At 42.9% G+C, this 25,969-nt stretch overlaps 2 protein-coding genes across 2 annotated transcripts in view; both read left to right on the forward strand.

Moving 5' to 3' along the window:
- Positions 1–11,052, forward strand: part of LOC116748654 — a 23,651-nt gene extending 12,599 nt beyond the window's left edge. The window contains exons 2-4 of the mRNA XM_032621754.1: positions 6,130–6,452; positions 7,088–7,955; positions 8,136–11,052. Coding sequence (XP_032477645.1) covers positions 6,130–6,452; positions 7,088–7,955; positions 8,136–10,876 — 3,932 coding nt within the window. The 3' untranslated portion in view covers positions 10,877–11,052. The remainder of the gene's footprint in view (positions 1–6,129; positions 6,453–7,087; positions 7,956–8,135) is intronic.
- On the forward strand, positions 680–25,955 carry GPR65 (G protein-coupled receptor 65). Its single transcript, XM_032621094.1, has 3 exons — positions 680–760; positions 12,369–14,118; positions 25,847–25,955. Exon 2 carries the CDS (start codon positions 12,826–12,828, stop codon positions 13,849–13,851), a length of 1,026 nt encoding a protein of 341 aa, XP_032476985.1. The 5' UTR covers positions 680–760; positions 12,369–12,825; the 3' UTR covers positions 13,852–14,118; positions 25,847–25,955.
- Positions 25,956–25,969: the final 14 nt, after the last annotated feature.

A 25,969-nucleotide genomic window follows, 5' to 3' on the forward strand; every position in this document is an offset into this window, starting at 1 on the left:
TCAAAGGAGAAAATGGTTCTACAATAAAATACTGTATAGCTAATATATAATCCCTTTGAAAAAAAACAAAAACAACAATAAAAAACCCCACCATCATGCCATTAAGCAATGAACATGCTCTCTATACACACATCCGCATTTGCTCTCTGTTGTTTTTCGCCCAGGATCTTGATCACCCTGATTCCATCTACAACATCCTCTCCTATTCTACACATCCAACGACTCATCCTATCTTTTTGTACCTCTCTTGGAGTATTTATCCATTTTTACCATTTTTACCATTGCGGTTATTAGCGTTTTCTCCTTCACTAAGTGATAAGCTCCTTATGGGTTAGGGCCAGGTCCTATATATCTGCCAGCACAGTGGTCTCTTAGGAGAGGAGGATAGATATATGTGTTGACAGATAAATGAGTGAGGGAGGGAGTGAATGAATGAATGAGATTCTAGTACATATTCTATCAAATAAAGCACATATAGTATCAGTATACAATTGTGATTAAGATGCAAAGAGAAAAGTGAGTAATAAAAATTATACTACAGTAAATAATACATAAAACCTCTTTTAAAATACTTAGGAGACTTCTGTTGCTTAAACTTGGATAATGCACTTCCTTCTCATTAATACGCTGCTTCCTCATTGGTTTGTGATGAAATATGAGTGCAATTTCCTGTCCCCTCAATAATATTGGTTTCTCTTCTGGGTGCAAGCAGATTTATCTTGCTCCTCGGTCAACAAAATCATCATCCCAAGAAACATGGGTAAGTGTAAGATTAAGAAATAAGACTTTAAGTAGATAACATACTTTTGAATGATCGTCAGTAATATTTGCAACATTTTTTCTAGTTTGGGCTGTATAAATGTGGTCATGCAAAGTATTATAAGACGGGGAGAAATGAGGACGACACATGGCTTCTCTACTTTGAGCAGTAGTAAAGGATGTCAAATTTTACATTTAGAAATAGGTAACACTATCAAAATATAAAAGAGGAATGCTTACGCTCCATCTCCTCTACAGGAAACAGTATATTGGCAAAATGAAAATTAAGTGGTTAGGGAAGAAATGTACCAACTCCTGGCTGTAGAGCTATCTAGCACCACTTCCTCAGCAGTGTAAAGGTCTAGTGATATGTTTTTATACCATCAGAAACTATGTGAAATTTGAAAATAATATTTCCAGTATTAATTAATATTTCTAGTATATATTAATTAATTAATAATTCTTAAGAGATGACTATCACATTGACACACAGTAGAGTGTTAATAAGTAGCTATTCAACTGATAAATGAAGGCAAATGTTTCCTATAACATTTTATCTTCTGATCATTGTCATCAATGGTTGGTACTGTTTTAATTCTGATTTTTACCAACCATCAATGGTTGGTACTGTTTTAGGAGCTGTGGATTATCTTCTTTGGGTATCAGGTAAAAATTAAAATCAGAATTTAAAACTTATCCAAATTTCTCAGCACTGGATCTAAAAACAGTTTTCTCAAAATATGATTAAAGCAATCAAAATAATATCTGACAAGATGTATGAATAATAAGAATTATGTATTCTGTTAAAATCTCAGATTCACACAAATTAATTTAACAGCTCTCCTCTGCAGTGTTTGGTATCATATGTGAAATGTTATTATATAAATTATATTCTGAATGCCTCTGGTTTCTCTGCTATGCTCTGGATAGGTGGCCAAAGATGATCTGCTTTCAGGAAATGTAGGGGACAACACAGGCTACCAGTGTCGTCATTAGAACAATATCAGTTAACATGTCATGAAGGTTTACCATGTGCTCAGTACTGAGTTTCATGTGTTATCTCATTTAATCCTCACAAGAATTCTGTGAAATGGTTGCTATCTACGCCTGTGAAAATTGAAACTTAGGTGAAGGAACACACATGGTCACAAATCCCCCAAGAGCTGCTGAGAACCTTTGAGTCTCCAGAGCCCTCACACATGTAACCACAAGCCCCCAGAAACACTGCCTCTGTTGCCCAACCCAGAAGACACCCAGTATCTGCTTCATTAAACCATTCAGTCTTATGGTTGTTTTAGTTAAGGCAGGAAATATTTCTACAGAGAAAGAAATTTATTCCACTGAGAATTTTGTAAGTCCTCTCAAAACTATTTTTCCATTTGACCCTTCCTATCTTTTTTTTTTTAAGATGAGTATTTGTTGAGTAACATGGACAAAGCAGGCAGGGGCACCTTCCTGCTCATCACCCAGCTCTCCCAAGTCCTTGTTCTAAGGAAGAATATTTTCATGGTTTAAGTGTTCTTCCCCAGACGCATGAGCCTAGTGATAGACGTGATGTTGCGTAACCATCAGAGTTCCATCCTCTGTAGCTTATTAAATTTTGTGCATCTCAGACATTTTTCAAGTGTCATTTTCCTTCTTCGCTTATGTTATTTAGAAGTCTATTTAATGAGGATTTTGGGGGTCAATGTTCTCAGTGGTAGTTTATCTTAAAATATCCTTATTTGTGCTCTCATTTTGAAATTTAGTTCTGTTGGGTATTCAGTTATAGGATGACATACATTTTCATAACAATTTGGAAATATCAATCCACTGTCTTCTGGTTTATGTTATCATTGTTGTTGAAAATGTCTTTGTCGGTCGAAATTTCATCCTTTGTAGGTAGTGCATTTTTTCTCTCTGGCTCTTTTTTTTCTTAGTCTTTGGTGATCTGCAGCTTGATTGCAATGTTGGCTAAGTATAGATTTCCAGCTCTGTTTGTTTGTTTCTAATCTTATTTGGGGTTTGCTGAGCTTCATAAATCTGAGGATGCCATGTCCTTCATCACTTTCAGACAGCTCTCAGTCAGCATCTTTTCTAACATTGCCTCTCCCCTACTTTCTCTCTTCTGTCCTTGTGAACTTTAATTATACATACACTGACCTTTTCACTTTATCCTCCATGTCTCTGTGGTATTTTCCTGTCTCTTTAGCACTCTGATAATTTTGTGTTATTTCTTTAGCTCTGTCTTACAATATACTAATTTTCTCTTCAGCTGGAGCTAGGCAGTTGGTTAGTCCCTGTGTTAATTTTTAATTTTATATTACTGTATTTTTTATTTCTGAAAGGTCTATTTCAATCTTTTAAAAAATATGCCCAGTCATCTTTTATAGTCTCTTGAGCCTTACTCATGTGTTCAGATTCCTTCTCTTATTTCTTTAAATGTATTAAACATACTTGTTTTGTGTTATATATCTATTAATTTTATCTCTAAAGCTTTCGTGGATCTAGTACTCTTCTTTCTTGCTTTTGCTGACTCTCACATAGAAGCTAATTTCTGTATGTGTGTAAGTATGTGTGTTTTCTTCTAGTGTGGTAGCAGGATATTTGTTCTTTTTATCCATCTATTTTTAAAATCAAGTGTGTGTGGGGTTGGGGGGTTTTAATCAGCCTATATTTGTTAGAACGAGATCTGTGAGAATTCTTTAAAGCCTGGGTTGAGGGAGCTTTCCTCAAGGCATGGTTTGTATTTACTTCTTCCACGTGCATAGAATACTTATTCTTTCATATGGTAAACTTTTATTATGGGTGAATTTATTTTCAGATTATTTAAGTTGTTTATTGTTTGTTTTGTTGTGTTTCTATAAATTACTTTTTATATGTGAGGAAAGAAGTGACATCATATCATTTCTTAGGAAGACATATATGCTGTATCTGCCGGTTATTCAGATGTTAGTTGTCGAGATTCTTTACATCTCATCTCACATAGCCTTTCGATTTCACTTTTTAACCTTAATTGCAATATAATCTGCATGCAGCAAAAAGGAACATATCCTAAGTGTACAGCATGATTCATTTTTACAAACTGAACTTGTTCATGGAATCAACACTCATATCAAGAAACAAAACATTATCCAATTCTCAGAAGTCCTGCTGGTGCCCTCTTCCTGTCATTACTCACCCACCCACCGCCAAAGATAACAGCCATCTGACTCCTCTTTCTCTGTTTTTTTTTTTTTTTTTTTTGCGGTACGTGGGCCTCTCACTGTTGTGGCCTCTCCCGTTGAGGAGCACAGGCTCCGGACGCGCAGGCTCAGCGGCCATGGCTCACGGGCCTTGCCGCTCCGCGGCATGTGGGATCTTCCCGGACTGGAGCATGAACCCGTGTGCCCTGCATCGGCAGGCGGACTCTCAACCACTGCGCCACCAGGGAAGCCCTCTTTCTCTGTTTTTTATAACTAAATAATTAATATGACATTCTACATAGTTGTTTGCAACAATGTAGGTGGGCTTTGTTGAGAAGAACGGGAATGCATGATGGTTTTCCCACTTCCAGTTGGTCTTATTTACATTTTTTTCATTACCACATTGTGAGTGGTGAAAGATAATTAATTTCGGCTTTAAACCAATTCACAGATGATTCCTGATCTAAACAATAGACCCTTCAAAATTCAGCCTCCTGACTCAAAAAACTGGGAGATCTTCCCCCGCCCCGCTCCCGCCCCCCCGTGGTAGCAGGATATTTGCTCCTTTTTAGCCATCTGTTTCTAAAATCAAGTACAGGAAAAATAAAAGCCTAAATAAAATGTTGCCTTATCCATTATATAAATTACTGAAAAGGAACATGTTTAACCTTCCAAAGAAAATGTGTTGACAGATATACGGAAACATAAGGACACATTGTCAGAGTGTGAGACATGATGTAAGGTGATGATTCTCACAAGTTTATTTGAAGTCCACACAGTTTAATAGAGAACATAAAAGTGACATCTTTTAGAAAATGTAGGGTTGATTATTTTATATCTAGTTTGCAGAAGTTTTCATTCACGTCGTTTTCTTTAATTAGAAGAGCCATTATAGTTGAAAGACCTGTACTAATCCTTCAGTGCTACTATTTAGGAGGAAAGTAGAAAATATTCTCTTCCTTTTCAACAAAGCTAGTCTATGCCGTAGCAAAAATACCTCAGACATCTGAGGTATTTTTATGTAAAAGGCAGAAGACAAAATAGTTGAGTCAAGAGGCTTTAGAGTTAAACCTAGGATTGCAGCCAAGTTCTACCAAGATTAGACAGGCAATAGGGGCTAATTGCCTAATACGTGGCTCAACTCTTCTTTGTAACATAGGACTGTAATAAACAGGACACAGTTACAATAAAACATAAATTATAATAAATATGCACGCCATTTTACATGGAGTCCAGCACACAGAAAGCCCTCAGTAAATGGATTGCTACCCTGATTTCTGACAGCATAGATTAACACTACCTGGTTCTTAATCAGATAATATGTACCCTTTCTGCCTGCCTTTTTTTATCCCTCTGCATTGTTTCTGAGCCTCAACCATGTTATTGCATGTAACAATAATTTGTTCATTTTCATTAATGTATAGATTTTATTGTGTTAATATACCACAATCTGTTTACCTCTCTTAATGCTAATAGGCATTCCAGTTGGGGGATATTACAAATACTGCACTGTGAACATTCTAATTCTACCACACGTCTTTTGGGACCACATGTATGTATTTCTATTGAGCATATACCTAGAAGTAGAGTTGCTGAACCATATGATTTGCATAAGAGCCAAACAGTTTTCTAGCCAACAGTATATGAGAGTTCCAGGTGTTCTACGTCCTCACTAAGACTTGGTATTTGCTAAATTTTTCATTTCGTTTATTCTGGTGGGTGTGTAGTTGTATCCCTCTGTGGTTTTAGTTTGTAGATTTCTGACGACTAGTGAAGTTGAGCACATAGATCCAATATTAATTCACTATTGGCCTGAAGTTTATGGAACCAGATTAATAGTATAGACTCAGACCCCATTCCCAAGTGAGGACCAGCCAGAGGCCATGAGTACTCAGGGATTGTTTTTTTTTATGATAGCTCCTAACAGAAACAAAGATAAGACAGGGAACTTGCCAACTTTCCCTGCTGTCAGTCTGCAAATATCTGTAAAGTTTGTTATTTTGTTTACTTTGATGGCTGAGGCTCCTGGATCGCAGCACGAGTGGGATGTCGAGCACCCCGTGCTACCTGTGTGGGCCCATGCCCTGCCACTGGCCCATGCCCTGTCACTGGCCCATGCCCTGCCACAGGTCCACGCCCTGTCACTGGCCCATCCTCTGTCACTGACTGGCCCATGCTCTGTCACTGGTCCATGCTCTGTCACTAGCCCATGCCCTGTCACTGGTCCATGCTCTGCCACTGGCCCATGCCCTGCCACTGGAACATGCCCTGCCACTGGAACATGCCCAGTCACTGGCCCATGCCCTGTCACTGGCCCATGCCCTGCAACTGGCCCTTGCCCTGTCACTGGTCTATGCCCTGTCACTGGCCCACGCCCTGTCACTGGTCCATGCTCTGCCACTGGCCCATGCCCTGCCACTGGCCCATGCCATGACACTGGCCCATGCTCTGTCACTGGCCCATGCCCTGTCACTGGCCCACGCCCTGCCACTGGAACATGCCCTGTCACTGGCCCAGGCCCTGCCACTGGTCCATGCCCTTGTCACTGGTCCATGCCCTGTCACTGGCCCATGCCCTGTCACTAGCCCATCCTCTGTCACTGACTGGCCCATGCTCTGTCACTGGTCCATGCTCTGTTACTAGCCCATGCCCTGTCACTGGTCCATGCTCTGCCACTGGCCCATGCCCTGCCACTGGAACATGCCCTGCCACTGGAACATGCCCAGTCACTGGCCCATGCCCTGTCACTGGCCCATGCCCTGCAACTGGCCCTTGCCCTGTCACTGGTCTATGCCCTGTCACTGGCCCATGCCCTGTCACTGGTCCATGCTCTGCCACTGGCCCATGCCCTGCCACTGGCCCATGCCATGTCACTGGCCCATGCTCTGTCACTGGCCCATGCCCTGTCACTGGCCCACGCCCTGCCACTGGAACATGCCCTGTCACTGGCCCATGCCCTGCCACTGGTCCATGCCCTGCCACTGGTCCATGCCCTGTCACTGGTCCTTGCCCTGTCACTGGCCCATGCCCTGTCACTGGACCATCCTCTGTCACTGGCCCATGCCCTGTCACTGGCCCATGCCCTGCCACTGGCCCATGCTCTGCCACTGGCCCATGCCCTGTCACTGGCCCATGCCTTGCCACTGGTCCATGCCCTGTCACAGGCCCATGCCCTGTCACTGGCCCATGCCCTGTCACTGGCCCATGCCCTGCCACTGGTCCACGCCCTGTCACTGGCCCATCCTCTGTCACTGGCCCATGCTCTGCCACTGGTCCATGCTCTGTCACTAGCCCATGCCCTGTCACTGGTCCATGCTCTGCCACTGGCCCATGCCCTGCCACTGGAACATGCCCTGCCACTGGAACATGCCCAGTCACTGACCCATGCCCTGTTGCTGGCCCATGCCCTGCCACTGGCCCTTGCCCTGTCACTGGTCTATGCCCTGTCACTGGTCCATGCCCTGTCACTGGTCCATGCCCTGCCACTGGCCCATGCCATGTCACTGGCCCACGCCCTGCCACTGAAACATGCCCTGTCACTGGAACATGCCCTGTCACTGGTCCATGCCCTGTCACTGGCCCATGCTCTGCCACTGGCCCATGCTAGAAGACTGGCCCATCCTCTGTCACTGGTGCATGCCCTGTCACTGGCCCATGCCCTGCCACTGGCCCATGCCCTGTCACTGGCCCATGCCCTGTCACTGGCCCACGCCCTGCCACTGAAACATGCCCTGTCACTGGAACATGCCCTGTCACTGGTCCATGCCCTGTCACTGGCCCATGCTCTGCCACTGGCCCATGCTCTACCACTGGTCCATCCTCTGTCACTGGTGCATGCCCTGTCACTGGTCCATGCCCTGTCACTGGCCCATGCCCTGCCACTGGTCCATGCCCTGCCACTGGCCCATGCTCTGCCACTGGCCCATGCCCTGTCACTGGCCCATGCCCTGCCACTGGTCCATGCCCTGTCACTGGTCCATGCCCTGTCACTGGTCCATGCTCTGTCACTGGCCCATGCCCTGTCACTGGCCCATGCTCTGCCACTGGCCCATGCTCTGTCACTGGCCCACCCTCTGTCACTGGTCCATGCCCTGTCACTGGTCCATGCCCTGTAACTGGCCCATGCTCTACCACTGGTCCATGCTCTACCACCGGTCCATGCTCTGCCACTGGCCCATGCCCTGTCACTGGCCCATGCCCTGTCACTGGAACATGCCCTGTCACTGGCCCATCCTCTGTCACTGGCCCATGCCCTGTCATTGGCCCATGCCCTGCCACTGGCCCATGCTCTGCCACTGGCCCATGCTCTACCACTGGCCCATGCCCTGTCACTGGTCCATGCCCTGTCACTGGTCCATGCCCTGACACTGGCCCATGCTCTGCCACTGGCCCATGCTCTGTCACTGGCCCAGCCTCTGTCACTGGTCCATGCCCTGTCACAGGTCCATGCCCTGTCACTGGCCCATGCTCTACCACTGGTCCATGCTCTACCACTGGTCCATGCTCTGCCACTGGCCCATGCCCTGTCACTGGTCCATGCCCTGTCACTGGTCCATGCCCTGACACTGGCCCATGCTCTACCACTGGTCCATGCTCTACCACTGGCCCATGCTCTACCACTGGCCCATGCTCTGCCACTGGTCCATGCTCTGCCACTGGCCCATGCCCTGTCACTGGCCCATGCTCTACCACTGGTCCATGCTCTATCACTGGTCCATGCTCTGCCACTGGCCCATGCCCTGTCACTGGCCCATGCCCTGTCACTGGCCCATCCTCTGTCACTGGCCCATGCCCTGTCACTGGCCCATGCCCTGTCACTGGCCCATGCTCTACCACTGGTCCATCCTCTGTCACTGGTCCTTGCCCTGTCACTGGCCCATGCTCTACCACTGGTCCATGCTCTACCACTGGTCCATGCCCTGCCACTGGCCCATGCCCTGTCACTGGTCTATGCCCTGTCACTGGCCCATGACCTGTCACTGGTCCATGCCCTGCCACTGGCCCATGCCATGTCACTGGCCCATGCTCTGTCACTGGCCCATGCCCTGTCACTGGCCCACGCCCTGCCACTGGAACATGCCCTGTCACTGGCCCATGCCCTGCCACTGGCCCATGCCCTGTCACTGGCCCATGCCCTGTCACTGGCCCACGCCCTGCCACTGAAACATGCCCTGTCACTGGAACATGCCCTGTCACTGGTCCATGCCCTGTCACTGGCCCATGCTCTGCCACTGGCCCATGCTCTACCACTGGTCCATCCTCTGTCACTGGTGCATGCCCTGTCACTGGCCCATGCCCTGCCACTGGCCCATGCCCTGTCACTGGCCCATGCCCTGTCACTGGCCCATGCCCTGTCACTGGCCCACGCCCTGCCACTGAAACATGCCCTGTCACTGGAACATGCCCTGTCACTGGTCCATGCCCTGTCACTGGCCCATGCTCTGCCACTGGCCCATGCTCTACCACTGGTCCATCCTCTGTCACTGGTGCATGCCCTGTCACTGGTCCATGCCCTGTCACTGGCCCATGCCCTGCTACTGGTCCATGCCCTGCCACTGGCCCATGCTCTGCCACTGGCCCATGCCCTGTCACTGGCCCATGCCCTGCCACTGGTCCATGCCCTGTCACTGGTCCATGCTCTGTCACTGGCCCATGCCCTGTCACTGGCCCATGCTCTGCCACTGGCCCATGCTCTGTCACTGGCCCACCCTCTGTCACTGGTCCATGCCCTGTCACTGGTCCATGCCCTGTCACTGGCCCATGCTCTACCACTGGTCCATGCTCTACCACTGGTCCATGCTCTGCCACTGGCCCATGCCCTGTCACTGGCCCATGCCCTGTCACTGGAACATGCCCTGTCACTGGCCCATCCTCTGTCACTGGCCCATGCCCTGTCATTGGTCCATGCCCTGCCACTGGCCCATGCTCTGCCACTAGCCCATGCTCTACCACTGGCCCATGCCCTGTCACTGGTCCATGCCCTGTCACTGGTCCATGCCCTGACACTGGCCCATGCTCTGCCACTGGCCCATGCTCTGTCACTGGCCCAGCCTCTGTCACTGGTCCATGCCCTGTCACAGGTCCATGCCCTGTCACTGGCCCATGCTCTACCACTGGTCCATGCTCTACCACTGGTCCATGCTCTGCCACTGGCCCATGCCCTGTCACTGGCCCATGCCCTGTCATTGGCCCATGCCCTGCCACTGGCCCATGCTCTGCCACTAGCCCATGCTCTACCACTGGCCCATGCCCTGTCACTGGTCCATGCCCTGTCACTGGTCCATGCCCTGACACTGGCCCATGCCATGTCACTGGCCCATGCTCTGTCACTGGCCCATGCCCTGTCACTGGCCCACGCCCTGCCACTGGAACATGCCCTGTCACTGGCCCATGCCCTGCCACTGGTCCATGCCCTGTCACTGGTCCTTGCCCTGTCACTGGCCCATGCCCTGTCACTGGACCATCCTCTGTCACTGGCCCATGCCCTGTCACTGGCCCATGCCCTGCCACTGGCCCATGCTCTGCCACTGGCCCATGCCCTGTCACTGGCCCATGCCTTGCCACTGGTCCATGCCCTGTCACAGGCCCATGCCCTGTCACTGGCCCATGCCCTGTCACTGGCCCATGCCCTGCCACTGGTCCACGCCCTGTCACTGGCCCATCCTCTGTCACTGGCCCATGCTCTGCCACTGGTCCATGCTCTGTCACTAGCCCATGCCCTGTCACTGGTCCATGCTCTGCCACTGGCCCATGCCCTGTCACTGGTCCATGCCCTGTCACTGGCCCATGCCCTGTCACTGGCCCATGCTCTACCACTGGTCCATGCCCTGTCACTGGCCCATGCCCTGTCACTGGCCCATGCTCTACCACTGGTCCATGCTCTGCCACTGGCCCATGCCCTGTCACTGGCCCATGCTCTGCCACTGGTTCTCTGCAGTCAAAGCTCTAGTTAGTTCCTCCAGATCCACGTATGCCTTAGGGTACCCAGAGCTTTACTGCTCACTTAGCTCTCTGATATTAGCTCCTGCTTCCTTTTTTTCCTCTCTGGAAGGTTTTCCTATTTATTTAAAGGCTGTTTAAGATGGGGAGGGATAAATTGGGAGATTGGGATTGACATATAAACACTACTATATATAAAATAGATAACTAATAAAAACCTGCTGTATAGCACAGGGAACTCTACTCAATACTCTGTAATGGCCTATACGGGAAAAGAATCTTAAGAAAAAAAAGAGTGGCTATATGTATGCGTATAAATGATTCACTTTGCTGTACACCTGAAACTAACACATTTGTAAATCAACTATATTCCAATAAAAATTTTAAAAATAAAAGGCTGTTTATTCATATTTTTAGGTGTGGAAAAATTAGGTGATTTCAGGAATTTTAGTTCTCCATTTTGTGTTAAGAGTGACATATCCTATGGGCTCTGGATATGGTTTACTCTCCCAGCAGAATACTGGTGCCTTGTGGTGGCAGGTCTCTTTTGTGCTAAGGGCGCATCAACACTTGGAAAGGGACGGTTTTGAGGTCCTGTAGGCCTCACAGCACACAGGAAGAGGACATGTCTTCCTTCCCCTACATGGTGACTCTACAAAGCTTTCTGTGAAGATTCCCCTCAGATAAATCATCCAAAGCACCAACAGGCCTCACTAGCAAAGGAATAAAGCTAGTATTTCTCTATTCCAATATGGAGAGAAGGATGGATTCTCTGTTCCTACATGGATGTACATCAGATGTACATTTTTAAAAAGCTAACCTAGTAAACAATCAGGTATAAATGTAGAAACTGATGATCATAGGTTTTACCCAGAATGCAGCACATTCTGCCCTCTCTTTCACAAGAGTATGAGAAAGATAAAGTAAATCAGCCCACAAAGAAAGCAAAGGAGAAACAAATGAGGAAGTGTTGTCTAATTATTTACGAAGTTTCAGCAAACTGCTATATTTTCAAGTGCTTCACTTTATCAAACTTCTTGTGACAACTTTTTTCTTGGCTAATAAGCATATTTTGAAAATAAGTGCCTTATACATAGATTGCACACGAAATAAAAAATTTGAAATCCTATAATCATACAGTTTACCATACACTCAAATGCATTTACTGATTACAAACAAATAATTGAATTCGCCATCTTTTTTTTTAATTAGCTTCTAAAATGACTTTTAACTTTAGTTTTGCGTGCTTAGATTGTGTCTAGTGAGAAATATAATTCCCTCTAACCTGGCATCCCTTGGATAATTCTTATTTGAAAAAGGTCAAATATCTCAGCCTGATTTCATTTACCAAAGTCAATTAGACAAGTTTCCCTTTTTAAACACCTTCATTGTATGCAATTTCATGCATTTTGATATCCTCAATAAATGAAATAAAATAAGATTGTTTCAAAAATCATGATGTCTCTTTTAAGCATCCGAACTATTCTAGTTTGTCTTTCATTACAGAAACGAAGGCATTTTAAAAAGAGATGTCAACCTTTGTGAAAGTAAAGCCTTCTATATTCACGTTCGCACCAATCTCCTCTGAGTTTCACGAAGGAAACCAAACTGAAGACAGCATTCTATGAAAGCTGATGGATAATGTGGCGAATCCTCCAGGGTTCTTCATCAGCATGCTGTGAGAATAAGCACATGGACTTCTGCACATTAAAATCACTGATCACTTTAGTAACTCCCGGGAACCTGGATCCTGACTTCCAGCCATCGATACCTGTGTGAAACTTGATCTCCACTCATCCTTTAAGACCATTGATGAATCCATCAGAACTTTTGAAAGCAAAGGACAACTGAAGAAATCTTAGTGAAAGAGAGTTAGGTGTTGGAAACAAACTCCCAAGAGACAAGGCTTATCTTGGTACTTACCATCTAAGAACGCATATAATCATCACCTAAAAAAGGAAACATGAACAGCACATGTATTGAAGAACAGCATGACTTGGATCACTATTTGTTTCCAGTTGTTTACATCTTTGTGATAATAGTCAGCATTCCAGCCAACATCGGTTCTCTATGTGTGTCTTTTCTGCAAGCAAAGAAGGAAAATGAATTAGGCATTTACCTCTTCAGTTTATCCTTATCGGATCTGCTGTATGCCTTAACTCTCCCTCTATGGATTGATTATACTTGGAATAAAGACAACTGGACATTCTCTCCTGCCCTGTGCAAAGGGAGTGCCTTCTTCATGTACATGAACTTTTACAGTAGCACAGCTTTCCTCACCTGCATCGCGATTGATCGGTATTTAGCAGTTGTCTACCCTTTGAAGTTTTCTTTTCTAAGGTCAAGAAGATGTGCGTTCATGGTGAGCCTCTTTATCTGGATATTGGAAACCATCTTCAATGCTGTCATTCTGTGGGAAGATGAAACAGCTGTTGAATATTGTGACGCCACAAAGTCTAACTTTACTTTATGCTACGACAAATATCCTTTGGAGAAATGGCAAATCCGGTTTAACTTTGTTAGGACGTGTGTAGGCTATATGATACCTTTGGTCATCATAATGGCTTGCAACCAGAAAGTCTACAAAGCTGTGAAGCAAAATCAAGCTACAGGAAACAGTGAAAAGAAGAGAATCATGAAACTACTTGTCAGTATCACGTTGACTTTTATCTTGTGTTTTACTCCCTTTCATGTGATGTTGCTGATTCGCAGCGTTTTAGAGCATGATGTGAGCTTGGATGAACGTATGTTTGACCGTAACAAGCCTGGGAAGCAGAGTTATAAAATCTATAGAATCACAGTTGCATTAACAAGTTTAAATTGTGTTGCTGATCCAATTCTGTACTGCTTCGTAACTGAAACAGGAAGATCGGATATGTGGAATGTATTCAGAGTCTTTACTGAGAAGCTTAATAAATCCAAAAGACAACGAAAAAGCATACTTTCTATGTCTACAAAAGATACTGTGGAATTAGACATCCTGGAATAGAACCAAGGTCTAATTTTTTAAAGATATGCAATATTATACCATCAAGATTATATTTTCAGAAGGAAATCTCAGCATGAGAGGGGAGTAAAAGTTCCCACTGAGGGACTATCTTAATCCTCTCCGATGGAAATATTTCAAACGTGTGCTCTATAGCTCCCTGACTTTTATTAAACAAGAATTAAACAAAATTGAATATTTTCCTAATGACTCAGGATCATCACTGTAGAATGGCAATTGCTTTTGTATCTGTGCTCTAATCACTCAGAGGTTAGTAAGATGTACTGGACTGTGTGTTTTTAAATTGGTGAGCTTCGTGTCTGGTTGTTGTGATTTTTCTCACTCTTTCTATGGATCTCAGGCTATCATTTCTCCCAGCCAACAACACCAACTACTAAATACTGCTTCTAATCTTCTCATTAGTTAACAAACATTTATTGAGCCCACTCTATGTGCTAGGTTTTGTGGTAAGTACTGGGGTTACAACAGAAATGATCTCATAAGCCTTTTGAAGCTTATATCAGTTTGGAAACATAGCCACTGAGCTTGTAAGTGTTCTTTATAAAATAAAAGTCAGTAGTCTCTGAGTGAGAGTCTGAAGGCCTCATCCATGATATAAAGGACATGAGCTTTGTGAAAGTTCTTTCAGTTAATCAGAGAACTTTTTACTTTCTTTAAAATCACAATTTTTAAAATTTTGATTCTTTCAAAATTTGCTGTTGAATACAGTGTGGGTGAAATTATTAGAAGTTTAATGTTTAGACAAAAATATACTATAAACAAAAAAGACATTTATTTTATTAAATCTTACATTCAGAGACTTCTTTGGGGGTTTAGAGTATTTAGAGAATCTTGGTATAATATATTCTTTTATATTTATATTTTCTCACTACAGAAATTACTCCGCCTAGTTTTAAGTAAGCATCAGGTAAACATTTTTCTTAACCAAAGTATTTTTTAAGATTTTCGAAGATGTTTTTATCCTCCTATTCTCCTTTTCTCCTTCTCTCCCTTCTCTTTACTATCTGTTCCTTCCAGTCCCCAAAATTGATCAGATAGTAAATGTCTTGGTATCATTTGTGCCCTCATATTAGAAAACAAAAATCTGATAACAAAAGAGACAAATAATGAATTTCTAGATATACACTGAGAAAACTCAGTTAGTGCACAAACTGATTCCATTTTCTATTAAAGTTGTCCATGACAGTTTGGGTGCACAAGAGAAAACCACCTTGCTTTGAGGCCCTATGTGCTTTCTCTGCTCTTTGCACTTTTCACATCATAAAGTTTCTGGAGAATTAATAGATTGAGTCTGGGCACCCTGAGATACACTTATACATACTTAAAGGCTAAAGATACACCAATGAAACGAAAAGGAACTAAAATAGTTTGGGCTGTTCGATTCTTTCCTGATACATTATTGGCAGCACCTACATTGAATACGTGTGAAAGTAAAAGATCCAGGAACAGTTTTGCCCACATTGGAAACTCAGATGCAGATTGTCTTGTCTGAGATCACACAGTTCGTTGAAGCAGAGCCACATCTTGAGCCCAGAAACTCCGACTTCCTTCCAGAGCTGCTATTCCTCCTTCGTGCGTTTATTTTTTGTTTTTTTTGACATTTCTACCATTTCTTTCTTTAGGGATGTGAAAAGCATATATACATGGAGAGTTGTTCAAGATAGTCATTGGATTCAAGATAAGAATAAGGAGGAAAAGGAGAGTTATTTCATAAGTTAATATCTCTGGAAATAAAATAAGTCATATAGATAGCAATTAAGCTGATCTGTTACAGAGAACTGGTTAGAACTTGACCTCAGTTGGTTATATCAAGAGATGTGGCAGATACAAATTTGTGGTCCCCTTAGTAAGAACATTCTACTTACAAATTAACAGCAGGGCTTCCCTGGTGGTGCAGTGGTTGAGAGTCCGCCTGCCAATGCAGGGGACATGTGTTCGTGCCCCAGTCTGGGAAGATCCCACATGCCGCGGAGTGGCTAGGTCCGTGAGCCATGGCCGCTGAGCCTGTGCGTTCGGAGCCTGTGCTCCGCAACGGGACAGGACACAACAGTGAGAGGCCCACGTAACGCCAAAAAAAAAAAAAAAAAAAAAAATTAACAGCAAAACCATTGATCTAACATGTAAGTTCCAAAATGAACCAGGCCGCCACAACCTTTACGCAGGGCCAACCATGGAGAACCCACATTAGGAGGTTGCTCACATGATTTAGGGTAAAGCACTCTAGACATGATCTAAAATTATCGACAATCCCAACATTGGAAAGTTAATCCTTTAGTCTTGAACCGGCTTTATAGGTTCCTGATTACGGTTCTCCATTAAACTAAAAGGATTTCTGGAAGGAATAAGACCTTGTAGCTATTATTACCTGGGACGCCTTTGTCAGAAGACCTAGATTAGAACACCAGCATTTATCCACTTACGAACCGTTTGATCTCAAAAAATGTTCACGCTCTCACTAAGGCTCAGTTTCTATAAACAGCAGGGACAGTAGCATCACTTGCTTTTAACAAGTAGATGTGAAAACACTTTGTAAACTATGATGAGTTTTCTAAATGTTTCTTACTATCAGTTATTCTCATCTTCATCATGATTAGTGGATAGCTACCCACAAGATAGAACAGTCCCTGGAGGCACTCTGAGGGTAGGAATATAGCGCCGTGAGCTAGTAGTGGCTGGCTCTCACACACCACTGCTATGGTTACTTCCCCCAGATGGTTCAACAAGTCCATTATGGTAACTTAAGGGCCTTTATTGTTGCTTCCACATTCTCGATAGTGCCTGCTTCTAGGAGTTCACACTTCTGAGGAGACACATGCTATGTACATCACCATAAACAGGTAGAGATCCATTTTTAATTTAAGTTTTTGACCTTTTGTTCTTTATTCAGAATGTTATTTTTTATTTGAATGAACTCAATTAGACATCTTGGATAGGTCAGTGAAGAGACTGAGAAGAGCTTTTTAAAACCTCCCTTTTCTCTACCTAGTCTGGGAGAAGCTTCATGGGTGAAAAAGTTAAAAGACATTAAAAAAATCACCTCATTTTGTTCAAATTACATAGCATCACTTCCCTAGGAGCATCCTGAGAAAATCTGTCTCTCCGACCTGATTTATTCCCTTTTCTCTTTTTAGTTTAAGCTAAATGTTCTCCCCAAGAAATTATATTTCCAATCCTTAATGTTATGATCAAATACATAATTATTTACCAATTGCTTCTGTTGACTTCACCTGTTTTTAACTAGACAGTACCTACTTTTAAATAGAATTTGTGATACATAGCTTGTAGGCATTTCTGTTTAAAACATGTTTATCTTGCCCTGGGCTTCTTTTTTGCCCAGACGTCACTGTCATCATTCTGTCATTTACGCGTGGGCCTCTCTTCTGGTGAAACCCATTCACAGGTTGCTATGGAAACACATCAGCTACAATAACACCCTGACCCATGAAGGCCTTTTTGATTAGAGACTTCTTTGTCTAGGTCCATCAGGTGACCCTGCTGTGAATCAGAAGTCTGTTCCTCCAGTAGATGCTACAGCACACAAAGAACACATAGACTCCAACACCCTGCCTCACCTCACAAAAACAAACAAACAAAAATTCCTTGGGACCTTTTAACCTATGTTTGTACTCTTTTGCAAGATATCTAATAGCAACAAGTAGAACACATATGGCCTCTTTGCCTTCTGAAATAATGCACACATGAGTGTTTTATTTTCTTGTTTACTGAGTCAGCAGCTGGGAGACACTGTTGAGATTCTTCCCTCCCCTTCCCTCCTCCCTTCTTTTTCCTTCAACCAGAAGTGGCTGCCAAGGAAGCCATGGTAAGAAAACTTGTATCTGCATTGTTTCCATTGCTCTACTATTCTGGAAAAATCTAGTTCTGACTGGGACGTTTTATTTACACGTCCTGGGGGGAAAATAACAGAAGGTTAATTTAAACGAAAGCAGGGATGTCCTGTTTTATTCTTCGTTCATGGTATAAACACTTGATTCAATTCAAGTTAAAAAAAATTTTGACCCCTATTATTTCTTTTATTCTTTCGCATTTCATACAGCTTACCCATCACGACAGTGTGATGGTAGCATTTGTTAGTCGCATTAGTTGAATGCCCCTTGTTTGCAGGAATAAGGTGGCAATGGCAGCATCGGGTCAAACTTGGGTGAGGGAAAAGTGATGTGGGAGCTAAGATTCCTCTTCTTTTCCAAAGATCCTTTTCTTACGACATCACTTGTTGCTGGCCAAGAAAAATCACACTCAAGACTTGTCTGTGGCCACTAGGTGTTGATCGTGTTCTATTCAGGACCCTGTAGTTCACGGCTAGCTGCCACCCCCCAGAAGCAAAGAGGAGCTTAGAATGACATTTTTCCATCCAAGAAACAAGAAAGATTCCCTATGAATTGGAAATGAATAGGGGCAACTGCTGAAATTCAGTTTGCATTATTTATTTCTCTGCTTTCTAGAAAGCTCAGTAACCATCAGATAATTTCACTTGGTTTAAGCTCCCTATGTCATTCTAACTTTTTTTTTTCCAGTCAGTTAAGTTGGTTAGTCTACATGTGAGAGAACGTAGGCTAAATCATATAATTTCTGCAGGATCGTGGGTATAACACTGATGACTTGTTCTAATTCAGCTAACTTACCCACGGAAGAAAGTACTGGCCACCTTTCACATGAAGAGAAACATAAAACATATGAGCTGTAAGCGGTTTGCTTACAGCTACTGTGATGAAATTACAATCTATGAAAGTCAAGATGTAATTCAATATATGTATGACTTTCATTTCTAATTTATTACTGTTAGATCTCAGCACTAAAAACTTACGTCTGTTATTTTGAATTGTTTAAATCTGTTCTTCCCCAAAGAACAGTAATACAATTATGTTCTAGTTTAACAGCATTTGCATATCATTAAACACATTAATGGCCTATAATCTACTTTTCTTCTGCCTATAATTTTCTTAAGCTCTTTATGAAGCACCAGTGGGTTTTTACACATTTAAAAAATAGGTTATGATTCCTCAAATAATGTTGTAATTAGGTGTTCAAAAAGCAAGCCAATACAGAAATGGGCTAGGGAAGTCTGCATGTCATTGTTCAGTGCAAACTTTTAAAAAAAATACAAATTTCATTATCTAGGAAATGTGTGTTCAGTTAATTTCAAAATCAAATACAATCAAGAAATCTTGTTCTGCAATGACTGGACTTGCCCATGATATGAAAAATATTAACTTCAGTTCTCAGCATTTCATCAATCCTTCTTGGAAATGTGATTGAAATTGTAAACATCCTTCTAAAAGAATCCTTTTCAAAATTATTGTAAAATTTCTGGTCTTGCTTCTAAGACTACTGACACTTACTAACAAATAGATTAACTTGGAAACCCTGTTTTCTTTTGATAGTTAAATGGATCAAATCAAAGAATTGAGATAATGGACTAAAACGTGCCTCTGTAGGAATGCCACAGAGCGGCATACCGGCAACCTTAGAAGCGTGTGCATGATAAGTGCCAGCTCTGTTAAGCTTTATTAGTGTTTTAAAAATATATATAACAGGGGTGGGACAGGGAAGGTGGGAGGGAGACACAAGAGGGAGGAGATCCAGGGATATATGTATAGCTGATTCACTTTGTTATAAAGCAGAAACTAACACACCATTGTAAAGAAATTATACTCCAATAAAGATGTTTATATATATATATATATATATATATATATATATATATATATATATACAAAAAAAAATCCTCTGTCATACCACTCACCCATTCATGGAAGTGACACTCGCTGATGCTAAGGAAATCTGTTTTGAATCTTTGGGGCAATGCCTTCTGTGCTTCTCTGGCAGTTCACCCAAGAAAGGAGCATGTGACACCCTGTGTTCAAAAAGACTATGGGACAGGGACTTCCCTGGTGGCGCAGTGGTTAAGAATCCGCCTGCCAATGCAGGGGACATGGGTTCGAGCCCTGGTCCGGGAAGATCCCAAATGCCGCGGAGCAACTGAGCCCGTGTGCCACACTGCTGAGCCTGCGCTCTAGAGCCCGCGAGCCACAACTGCTGAGCTAGCGGCCTAGAGCCCACGCACTGCAACAAAGAGTAGCCCCCACTCGAGACAACTGGAGAAAGCCCACGCGCACCAGCGAAGACCCAACGCAGCCAAAATTAAATACATTTATATTTTGAAAAAAGAAAAAAAGACTATGGGACAGAAAGACCTAATGCTTTTCAGCACTCATCCAGTTCCCTTTGGATGAAAGAATTGCCAAGCCAAATCAGGGTCTGGAATAAGCAGAGATTCTTGCTCTACAAATCTTGTTCTGACTCCTAAAAGGACTATTATTAAGGGTGTTCTCACTGGTAATCGGAATTGTTTGTTAAGTGAATAAAGTTCTTTAACGGAATGAACTAAAAATGGTACAATTTCACTCTTTGTCCTAACCCCAGAGTTCGGTTTCTGAAACCCTTGGAACTACTTGTACTTCCAGTTGAATAACTTTAAGATTATATGGGAAAATGAGGTTATGGAGAAATAGTTTTAAGAAAGATTTTATTAATATTTCTTACATTTGTTAAAGTAAAATAGAAACAAATATTTTCAATGACATTCATTTTAAATTGGTAAAAATAGGTATTATATTGATTAACATCTATCATTCTGTGCTCATGAAAATTTTTTTTTAGGTTGTTCTTCCCTTAAATTTTTAGTCAGCTGTTTATACATGGATTAAATTTTGTTGCAGACTATACGATGACATGACTGCCTCTATTCACTGACTCAGTGCTACAAAAAATATATATAACTCCCAGCCCACATACCGCCAAGCTATAGGAAATTCCATCTCAGTCATTACTGGGCTGTCCTTTTTCAGGTTCACACCAGAATCAGGGAGGTTTACATGATGTTAAGAAAATGGAGGAGGGACCTTTGACTTCCAGTCTCTAACGATCACAGTTGACAATGACATTATCTAAGCTTTCAGTGGTTCTTTGAACCTCAGTTATTCTTTGCTGCCTCCCTGATTATCCTGGGGCCAGGGCTCATTGACAAGACTGACTAGAAGCCAGCTAATGACCCAGAGTCCTGTGCATCAGGTCGACATTCTCTTCAAAATCCACGTGGTTTCTTAGGAGTGGAGCATGTACTTAAGCCAATCAAAATAGATCAATTCCCTGGAACTATGATTGGTTCCGTGGTGTCCAGGTGGCTTAACCTGCTTAGAATGCTGGGACAAAGGCTCTTTGTTTCACTCTGGATGATGTCAAATGACGATGAGCTTCCTGGAATCTCCGTGGCCATTTTGTGGTCATGAAATAGCCAACACACGGAAGAAAGAACTCAGGGAATCAGAGCACTGGAGCTGGGTCTTCTGAGACAATGATTCTCCGCACATGGCAGTTATGTGGACCACATCAGCCTCCTTATTCTGTAAATCAGTCTGAGTCAGATTTTTTTTTCCTTTCTTGAACCCCGAAGGGTTCCGTTAGGGTCCTAATGGAATGTGGAAGTGCACATGGAAGTGAAGGTGAAGGTGATGTAAGTTACAGACTAAGATTGTTGAAGAAATAGGGCTGAAGAGGTCTGAAGGAAAGGACAATGGGGACAGCTCTAGCTTATGAAATTAGCAGCCCTTGTTACTTTTTTTTTAACATCTTTATTGGAGTATAATTGCTTTACAATGGTGTGTTAGTTTCTGCTTATAACAAAGTGAATCAGCTATACATACACACACATCCTCACATCTCCTCCTTCTTGCATCTCCCTCCCACCCTCCCTATCCCACCCCTCTAGGTGGACACAAAACACCAAGCTGATCTCCCTGTGCTATGTGGCTGCTTCCCACTAGCTATGTATTTTACATTTGGTAGTGTATATATGTCCATGCCACTCTCTCACTTCATCCCAGCTTACCCTTCACCCTCCCTGTGTCCTCAAGTCCATTTTCTATGTCTGCCTCTTTATTCCTGTCCTGCTCCTAGCTACTTCAGAACCATTTTTTGTTTTTTGAAGATTCCATATATATGTGTTAGCATACAGTATTTGTTTTTCTCTTTCTGACTTACTTCACTCTGTATGACAGTCTCTGGTCCATCCACCTCACTACAAATAACTCAGCTTCGTTTCTTTTTATGGCTGAGTAATATTCCATTGTATATATGTGCCACATCTTCTTTATCCATTCACCTGTCAATGGACACTTAGGTGGCTTCCATGTCCTGGCTATTGTAAATAGAGCTGCAACGAACATTTTGGTACATGACTCTTTTTGAATTATGGTTTTCTCAGGGTATATGCCCAGTAGTGGAATTGCTGGGTCATATGGTACTTCTATTTTTAGTTTTCTAAGGAACCTCCATACTATTCTCCACAGTGGCTGTATCAATTTACATTCCCACAAACAGTGCAAGAGGGTTCCTTTTCTCCACACCCTCTCCAGCATTTATTGTTTGTAGATTTTTTGATGATGGCCATTCTCACTGGTGTGAGGTGATACCTCATGGTAGTTTTGATTTGCATATCTCTAATGATTAGGGATGTTGAGCATCCTTTCATGTGTTTGTTGGCCATCTGTATATCTTCTTTGGAGAAAAGTCTATTTAGGTCTTCTGCCCATTTTTGGATAGGGTGGTTTGTTTTTTGATATTGAGCTTCATGAGCTGCTTGTATATTTTGGAGATTAATCATTTGTCAGTTGTTTCATTTGCAAATACTTTCTCCCATTCTGAGGGTTGTCTTTTCATCTTGTTTATGGTTTCTTTTGCTGTGCAAAAGCTTTTAAGTTTCATTAGGTCCCATTTATTTATTTTTGTTTTTATGTCCATTTCTCTAGGAGGTGGGTCAAAAAGGATATCGCTGTAATTTATGTCATGGAGTGTTCTGCCTATGTTTTCCTCTAAGAGTTTTATAGTGTTTGGCCTTACAGTTAGGTCTTTAATCCATTTTGAGTTTATTGTTGTGTATGGTGTTAGGGAGTGTTCTAATTTCATTCTTTTACATGTAGCTGTGCAGTTTTCCCAGCACCACTCACTGAAGAGGCTGTCTTTTCTCCATTGTACATTCTCGCCTCCATTGTCAAAGATAAGGTTGACTATATGTGCGTGGGTTTATCTCTGGGCTTTCTATCCTGTTCCATTGATCTATATATCTACTTTTGTGCCAGTACCATGCTGTCTTAATTACTGTAGCTTTGTAGTATAGTCTGAAGTCCAGGGGCCTGATTCTTCCAGCTCCGTTTTTCTTTCTCAAGATTGTTTTGGCTATTCGGGGTCTTTTGTGTTTCCATACAAGTTGTGAAATTTTTTGTCCTAGTTCTGTAGAACAAACAGAACTAGTTTGTTGGTAGTTTGACAGGGATTGCATTGAATTTGCAGGTTGCTTTGGGTAGTATAGTCATTTTCACAGTGTTGATTCTTCCAATCCAAGATCACAGTATATCTCTCCATCTATTTGTATCATCTTTAATTTCTTTCATCAGTGTCATAGTTTTATGCATACAGGTCTTTTGTCTCCTTAGGTAGGTTTATTCCTAGGTATTTTATTCTTTTTGTTGCAATGGTAAATGGGAGTGTTTCCTTAATTTCTCTTTCAGATTTTTCATCATTAATGTATAGGAATGCAAGAGATTTCTGTGCATTAATTTTGTATTCTGCAACTTCACCAAATTCATTGATTAGCTCTACTAGTTTTCAGGTGGCATCTTTAGGATTCTCTATGTATAGTATCATGTCACCTGCAAACAGTGACAGTTTTACTTCTTCTTTTCCGATTTGGATTCCTTTTATTTCTTTTTCTTCTCTGATTGCTGTGGCTAAAACTTCCAAAACTATGTTGAATAAAAGTGGTGAGAGAGGGCAACCTTGTCTTGTTCCTGATCTTAGTGGAAATGGTTTCAATTTTTCACCATTGAGAACGATGTTGGCAGCCCTTGTTACTAAATGGTAGCAAAATAACTGCTTCATCAACTGTTTTCTTCTATGTCCTGGGACTCAGAAAATGCCTACCAAGGCTCTCCCATTAAGGAATTGTTAGGAAAAACTCAAGACATTGGAGTCTTTGGGCTTCTTTTTATAGCCCTCAATAAGGTCCCACAAGAGAAAGGTACAATAATACAATTTTTTGTGAGACCTTTCCTGATATATTTTCAAATCTAGAAAATATTGCTGCCCGAGGGACCTATCCCCTGAAGCAATATGCTTTCATGCTTCAGGAAAAGGGGGAATTTTAGCTAGAAAGGGAAGCTAATATTAATTGTGAGTCACTCGAGAGCAGAGTCTCAAAAGCTAGACATTATGGAGAAAGAAAAGAATTTTTAAAAATCCCTTGGGCTCCCATTTCATACCAAGAACCAGGCCTGGATGATTTAAATTTGGATTTTTCTTTAAGCCAAGGGAAGTGATGATGCAGTCATGATGTAAACAAAAGTTCCTGTTTTGCAAGAAAATGGAAAAGCCTGGCCGCCTGACTCCAGTGGACCGTAGGGAGGAGGTAGTAGAAATTACAGTGAGGACAGCAGAGGCAAATGTGGAACCTCATGGCCTGAGGAGCAGCAGAAACTTCAGAGTGTGTGGGGGAGAATAGTCAATGCTAATAATCCGCTTTCCCTGCAGGGAGCTGCAAGTCTCTGGGAGAAGTCCCGTATGCATCCTGATACACAGCAATGTGGTACAAAACTAAAGATTAGCCAACAGTTGTGCAGGTTGAGCACTGCACAAGAAATCCATGTCTGTAGGGCAACACTCATTTCACAGACATCATAGATTCATACATTTATTATGGCAGTTTTAGAGCATATGGCAGCAACATGTTCTAACAAAATCAGTGTGACAATGTCCCAACACTGGAAGGAGAGTGTCTTAAGGAAGACTCATCTTTTTCTAATTTGCACAGAATGCCATGTGAATAGCTTAACCCTGCCTTTCCCCTGGCACCACAAGGTTATATAAGCATCTTCCATTTCACAGAGCCTTCATGGGAGGAGCTAGGAGAAGTGGAGTATACTTGAAAGATTGAACATCTACCCCAAAGTAACTGAGTTAACCCAATGAGACAGTTTAAGCAGGAAGAAGTGGATATATCTTTAATTCACAAGGAAAATAATTTTTTGCTCCCTGCTACCCAGTAAGTTGGTGATTCAGACCAGCGTGATCATTGTCTCTCAGATGCCCAGGTTTTGACTAAAGGGGGCCCACTGGAACAGAGAGAGGAGAACATATCTTTCTTTAAAATAATCCTGTCTACCTGTGACCTACAAGCCAGGTTGACTACAGGTCCAATCACAAGTGCAATGGTTCTCAAACTTTCATGTTTATAAGAATCACCTGGGAATCTTGGTTTAAAAGATTTTTATTCAGTAAATCTTAGGTGGACGCTGAGATACTGCATTTCTAACAAATTCCTAGGTAATGCCAATGCTGCCAGGCCCTGGGTCCGGGTGTTGAGTTGCACAGTTTTAGAGTCTAGAAAGTGGTTCTCGGACTTTCACGTGCAACAGAACCACCCTGAGGGCTTGTTGAAACAGAGTGCTGGGCCCCTGTGGTATTGTGATTTATAGTAAGAAATATCTGGTCTTCATCCTCGTTTCTAGCCCAGAGCTCCTAAAACTCTTGTAATTTCCTAAGTGACAAGAGTACCAGGAGCATCTCGTGTTCTAATATTTGGCGTTTGACCCCATCCCTGAACCAGGGCTCCTGAAACCCTTGAAATTTCCTTGGTGATAGGAATTTTAATGAGGTGACTGGGTGGGCTCCTGAACGGCTCCTGGATGAAGGTTAGTCACCTGAAAGAACAAGCCATGATTAGAAGCTTGGAACTTTCAACCCCACCCTCCTTTCTCTTGAGAAGGGAGAAGGGCTGAAAATGGAGTTCATAGCTCATCATGCTTACATGAGGAAGCCTCCATAAAATCCCCGAAGTATGGGGTGTGGAGCTTCCAAGTTGGGCAACACATTCATGGCAGGAGAGTGACACACCCCTACTCCACAGGGACAGAAGCTCTTGTGCTCAGGACCCTCCCAGGCCTCGCCCTGTGTGTCTCTTCACCTGTGTTCATCTGTATCCTTCTTCATATCCTTTAGTAAACTGGTAAACCTAAGTGTTGCCCTGAGT

The sequence above is a fragment of the Phocoena sinus genome, chromosome 2 (genome assembly GCF_008692025.1).
Source record: "Phocoena sinus isolate mPhoSin1 chromosome 2, mPhoSin1.pri, whole genome shotgun sequence".
NCBI lineage: Eukaryota > Metazoa > Chordata > Mammalia > Artiodactyla > Phocoenidae > Phocoena > Phocoena sinus.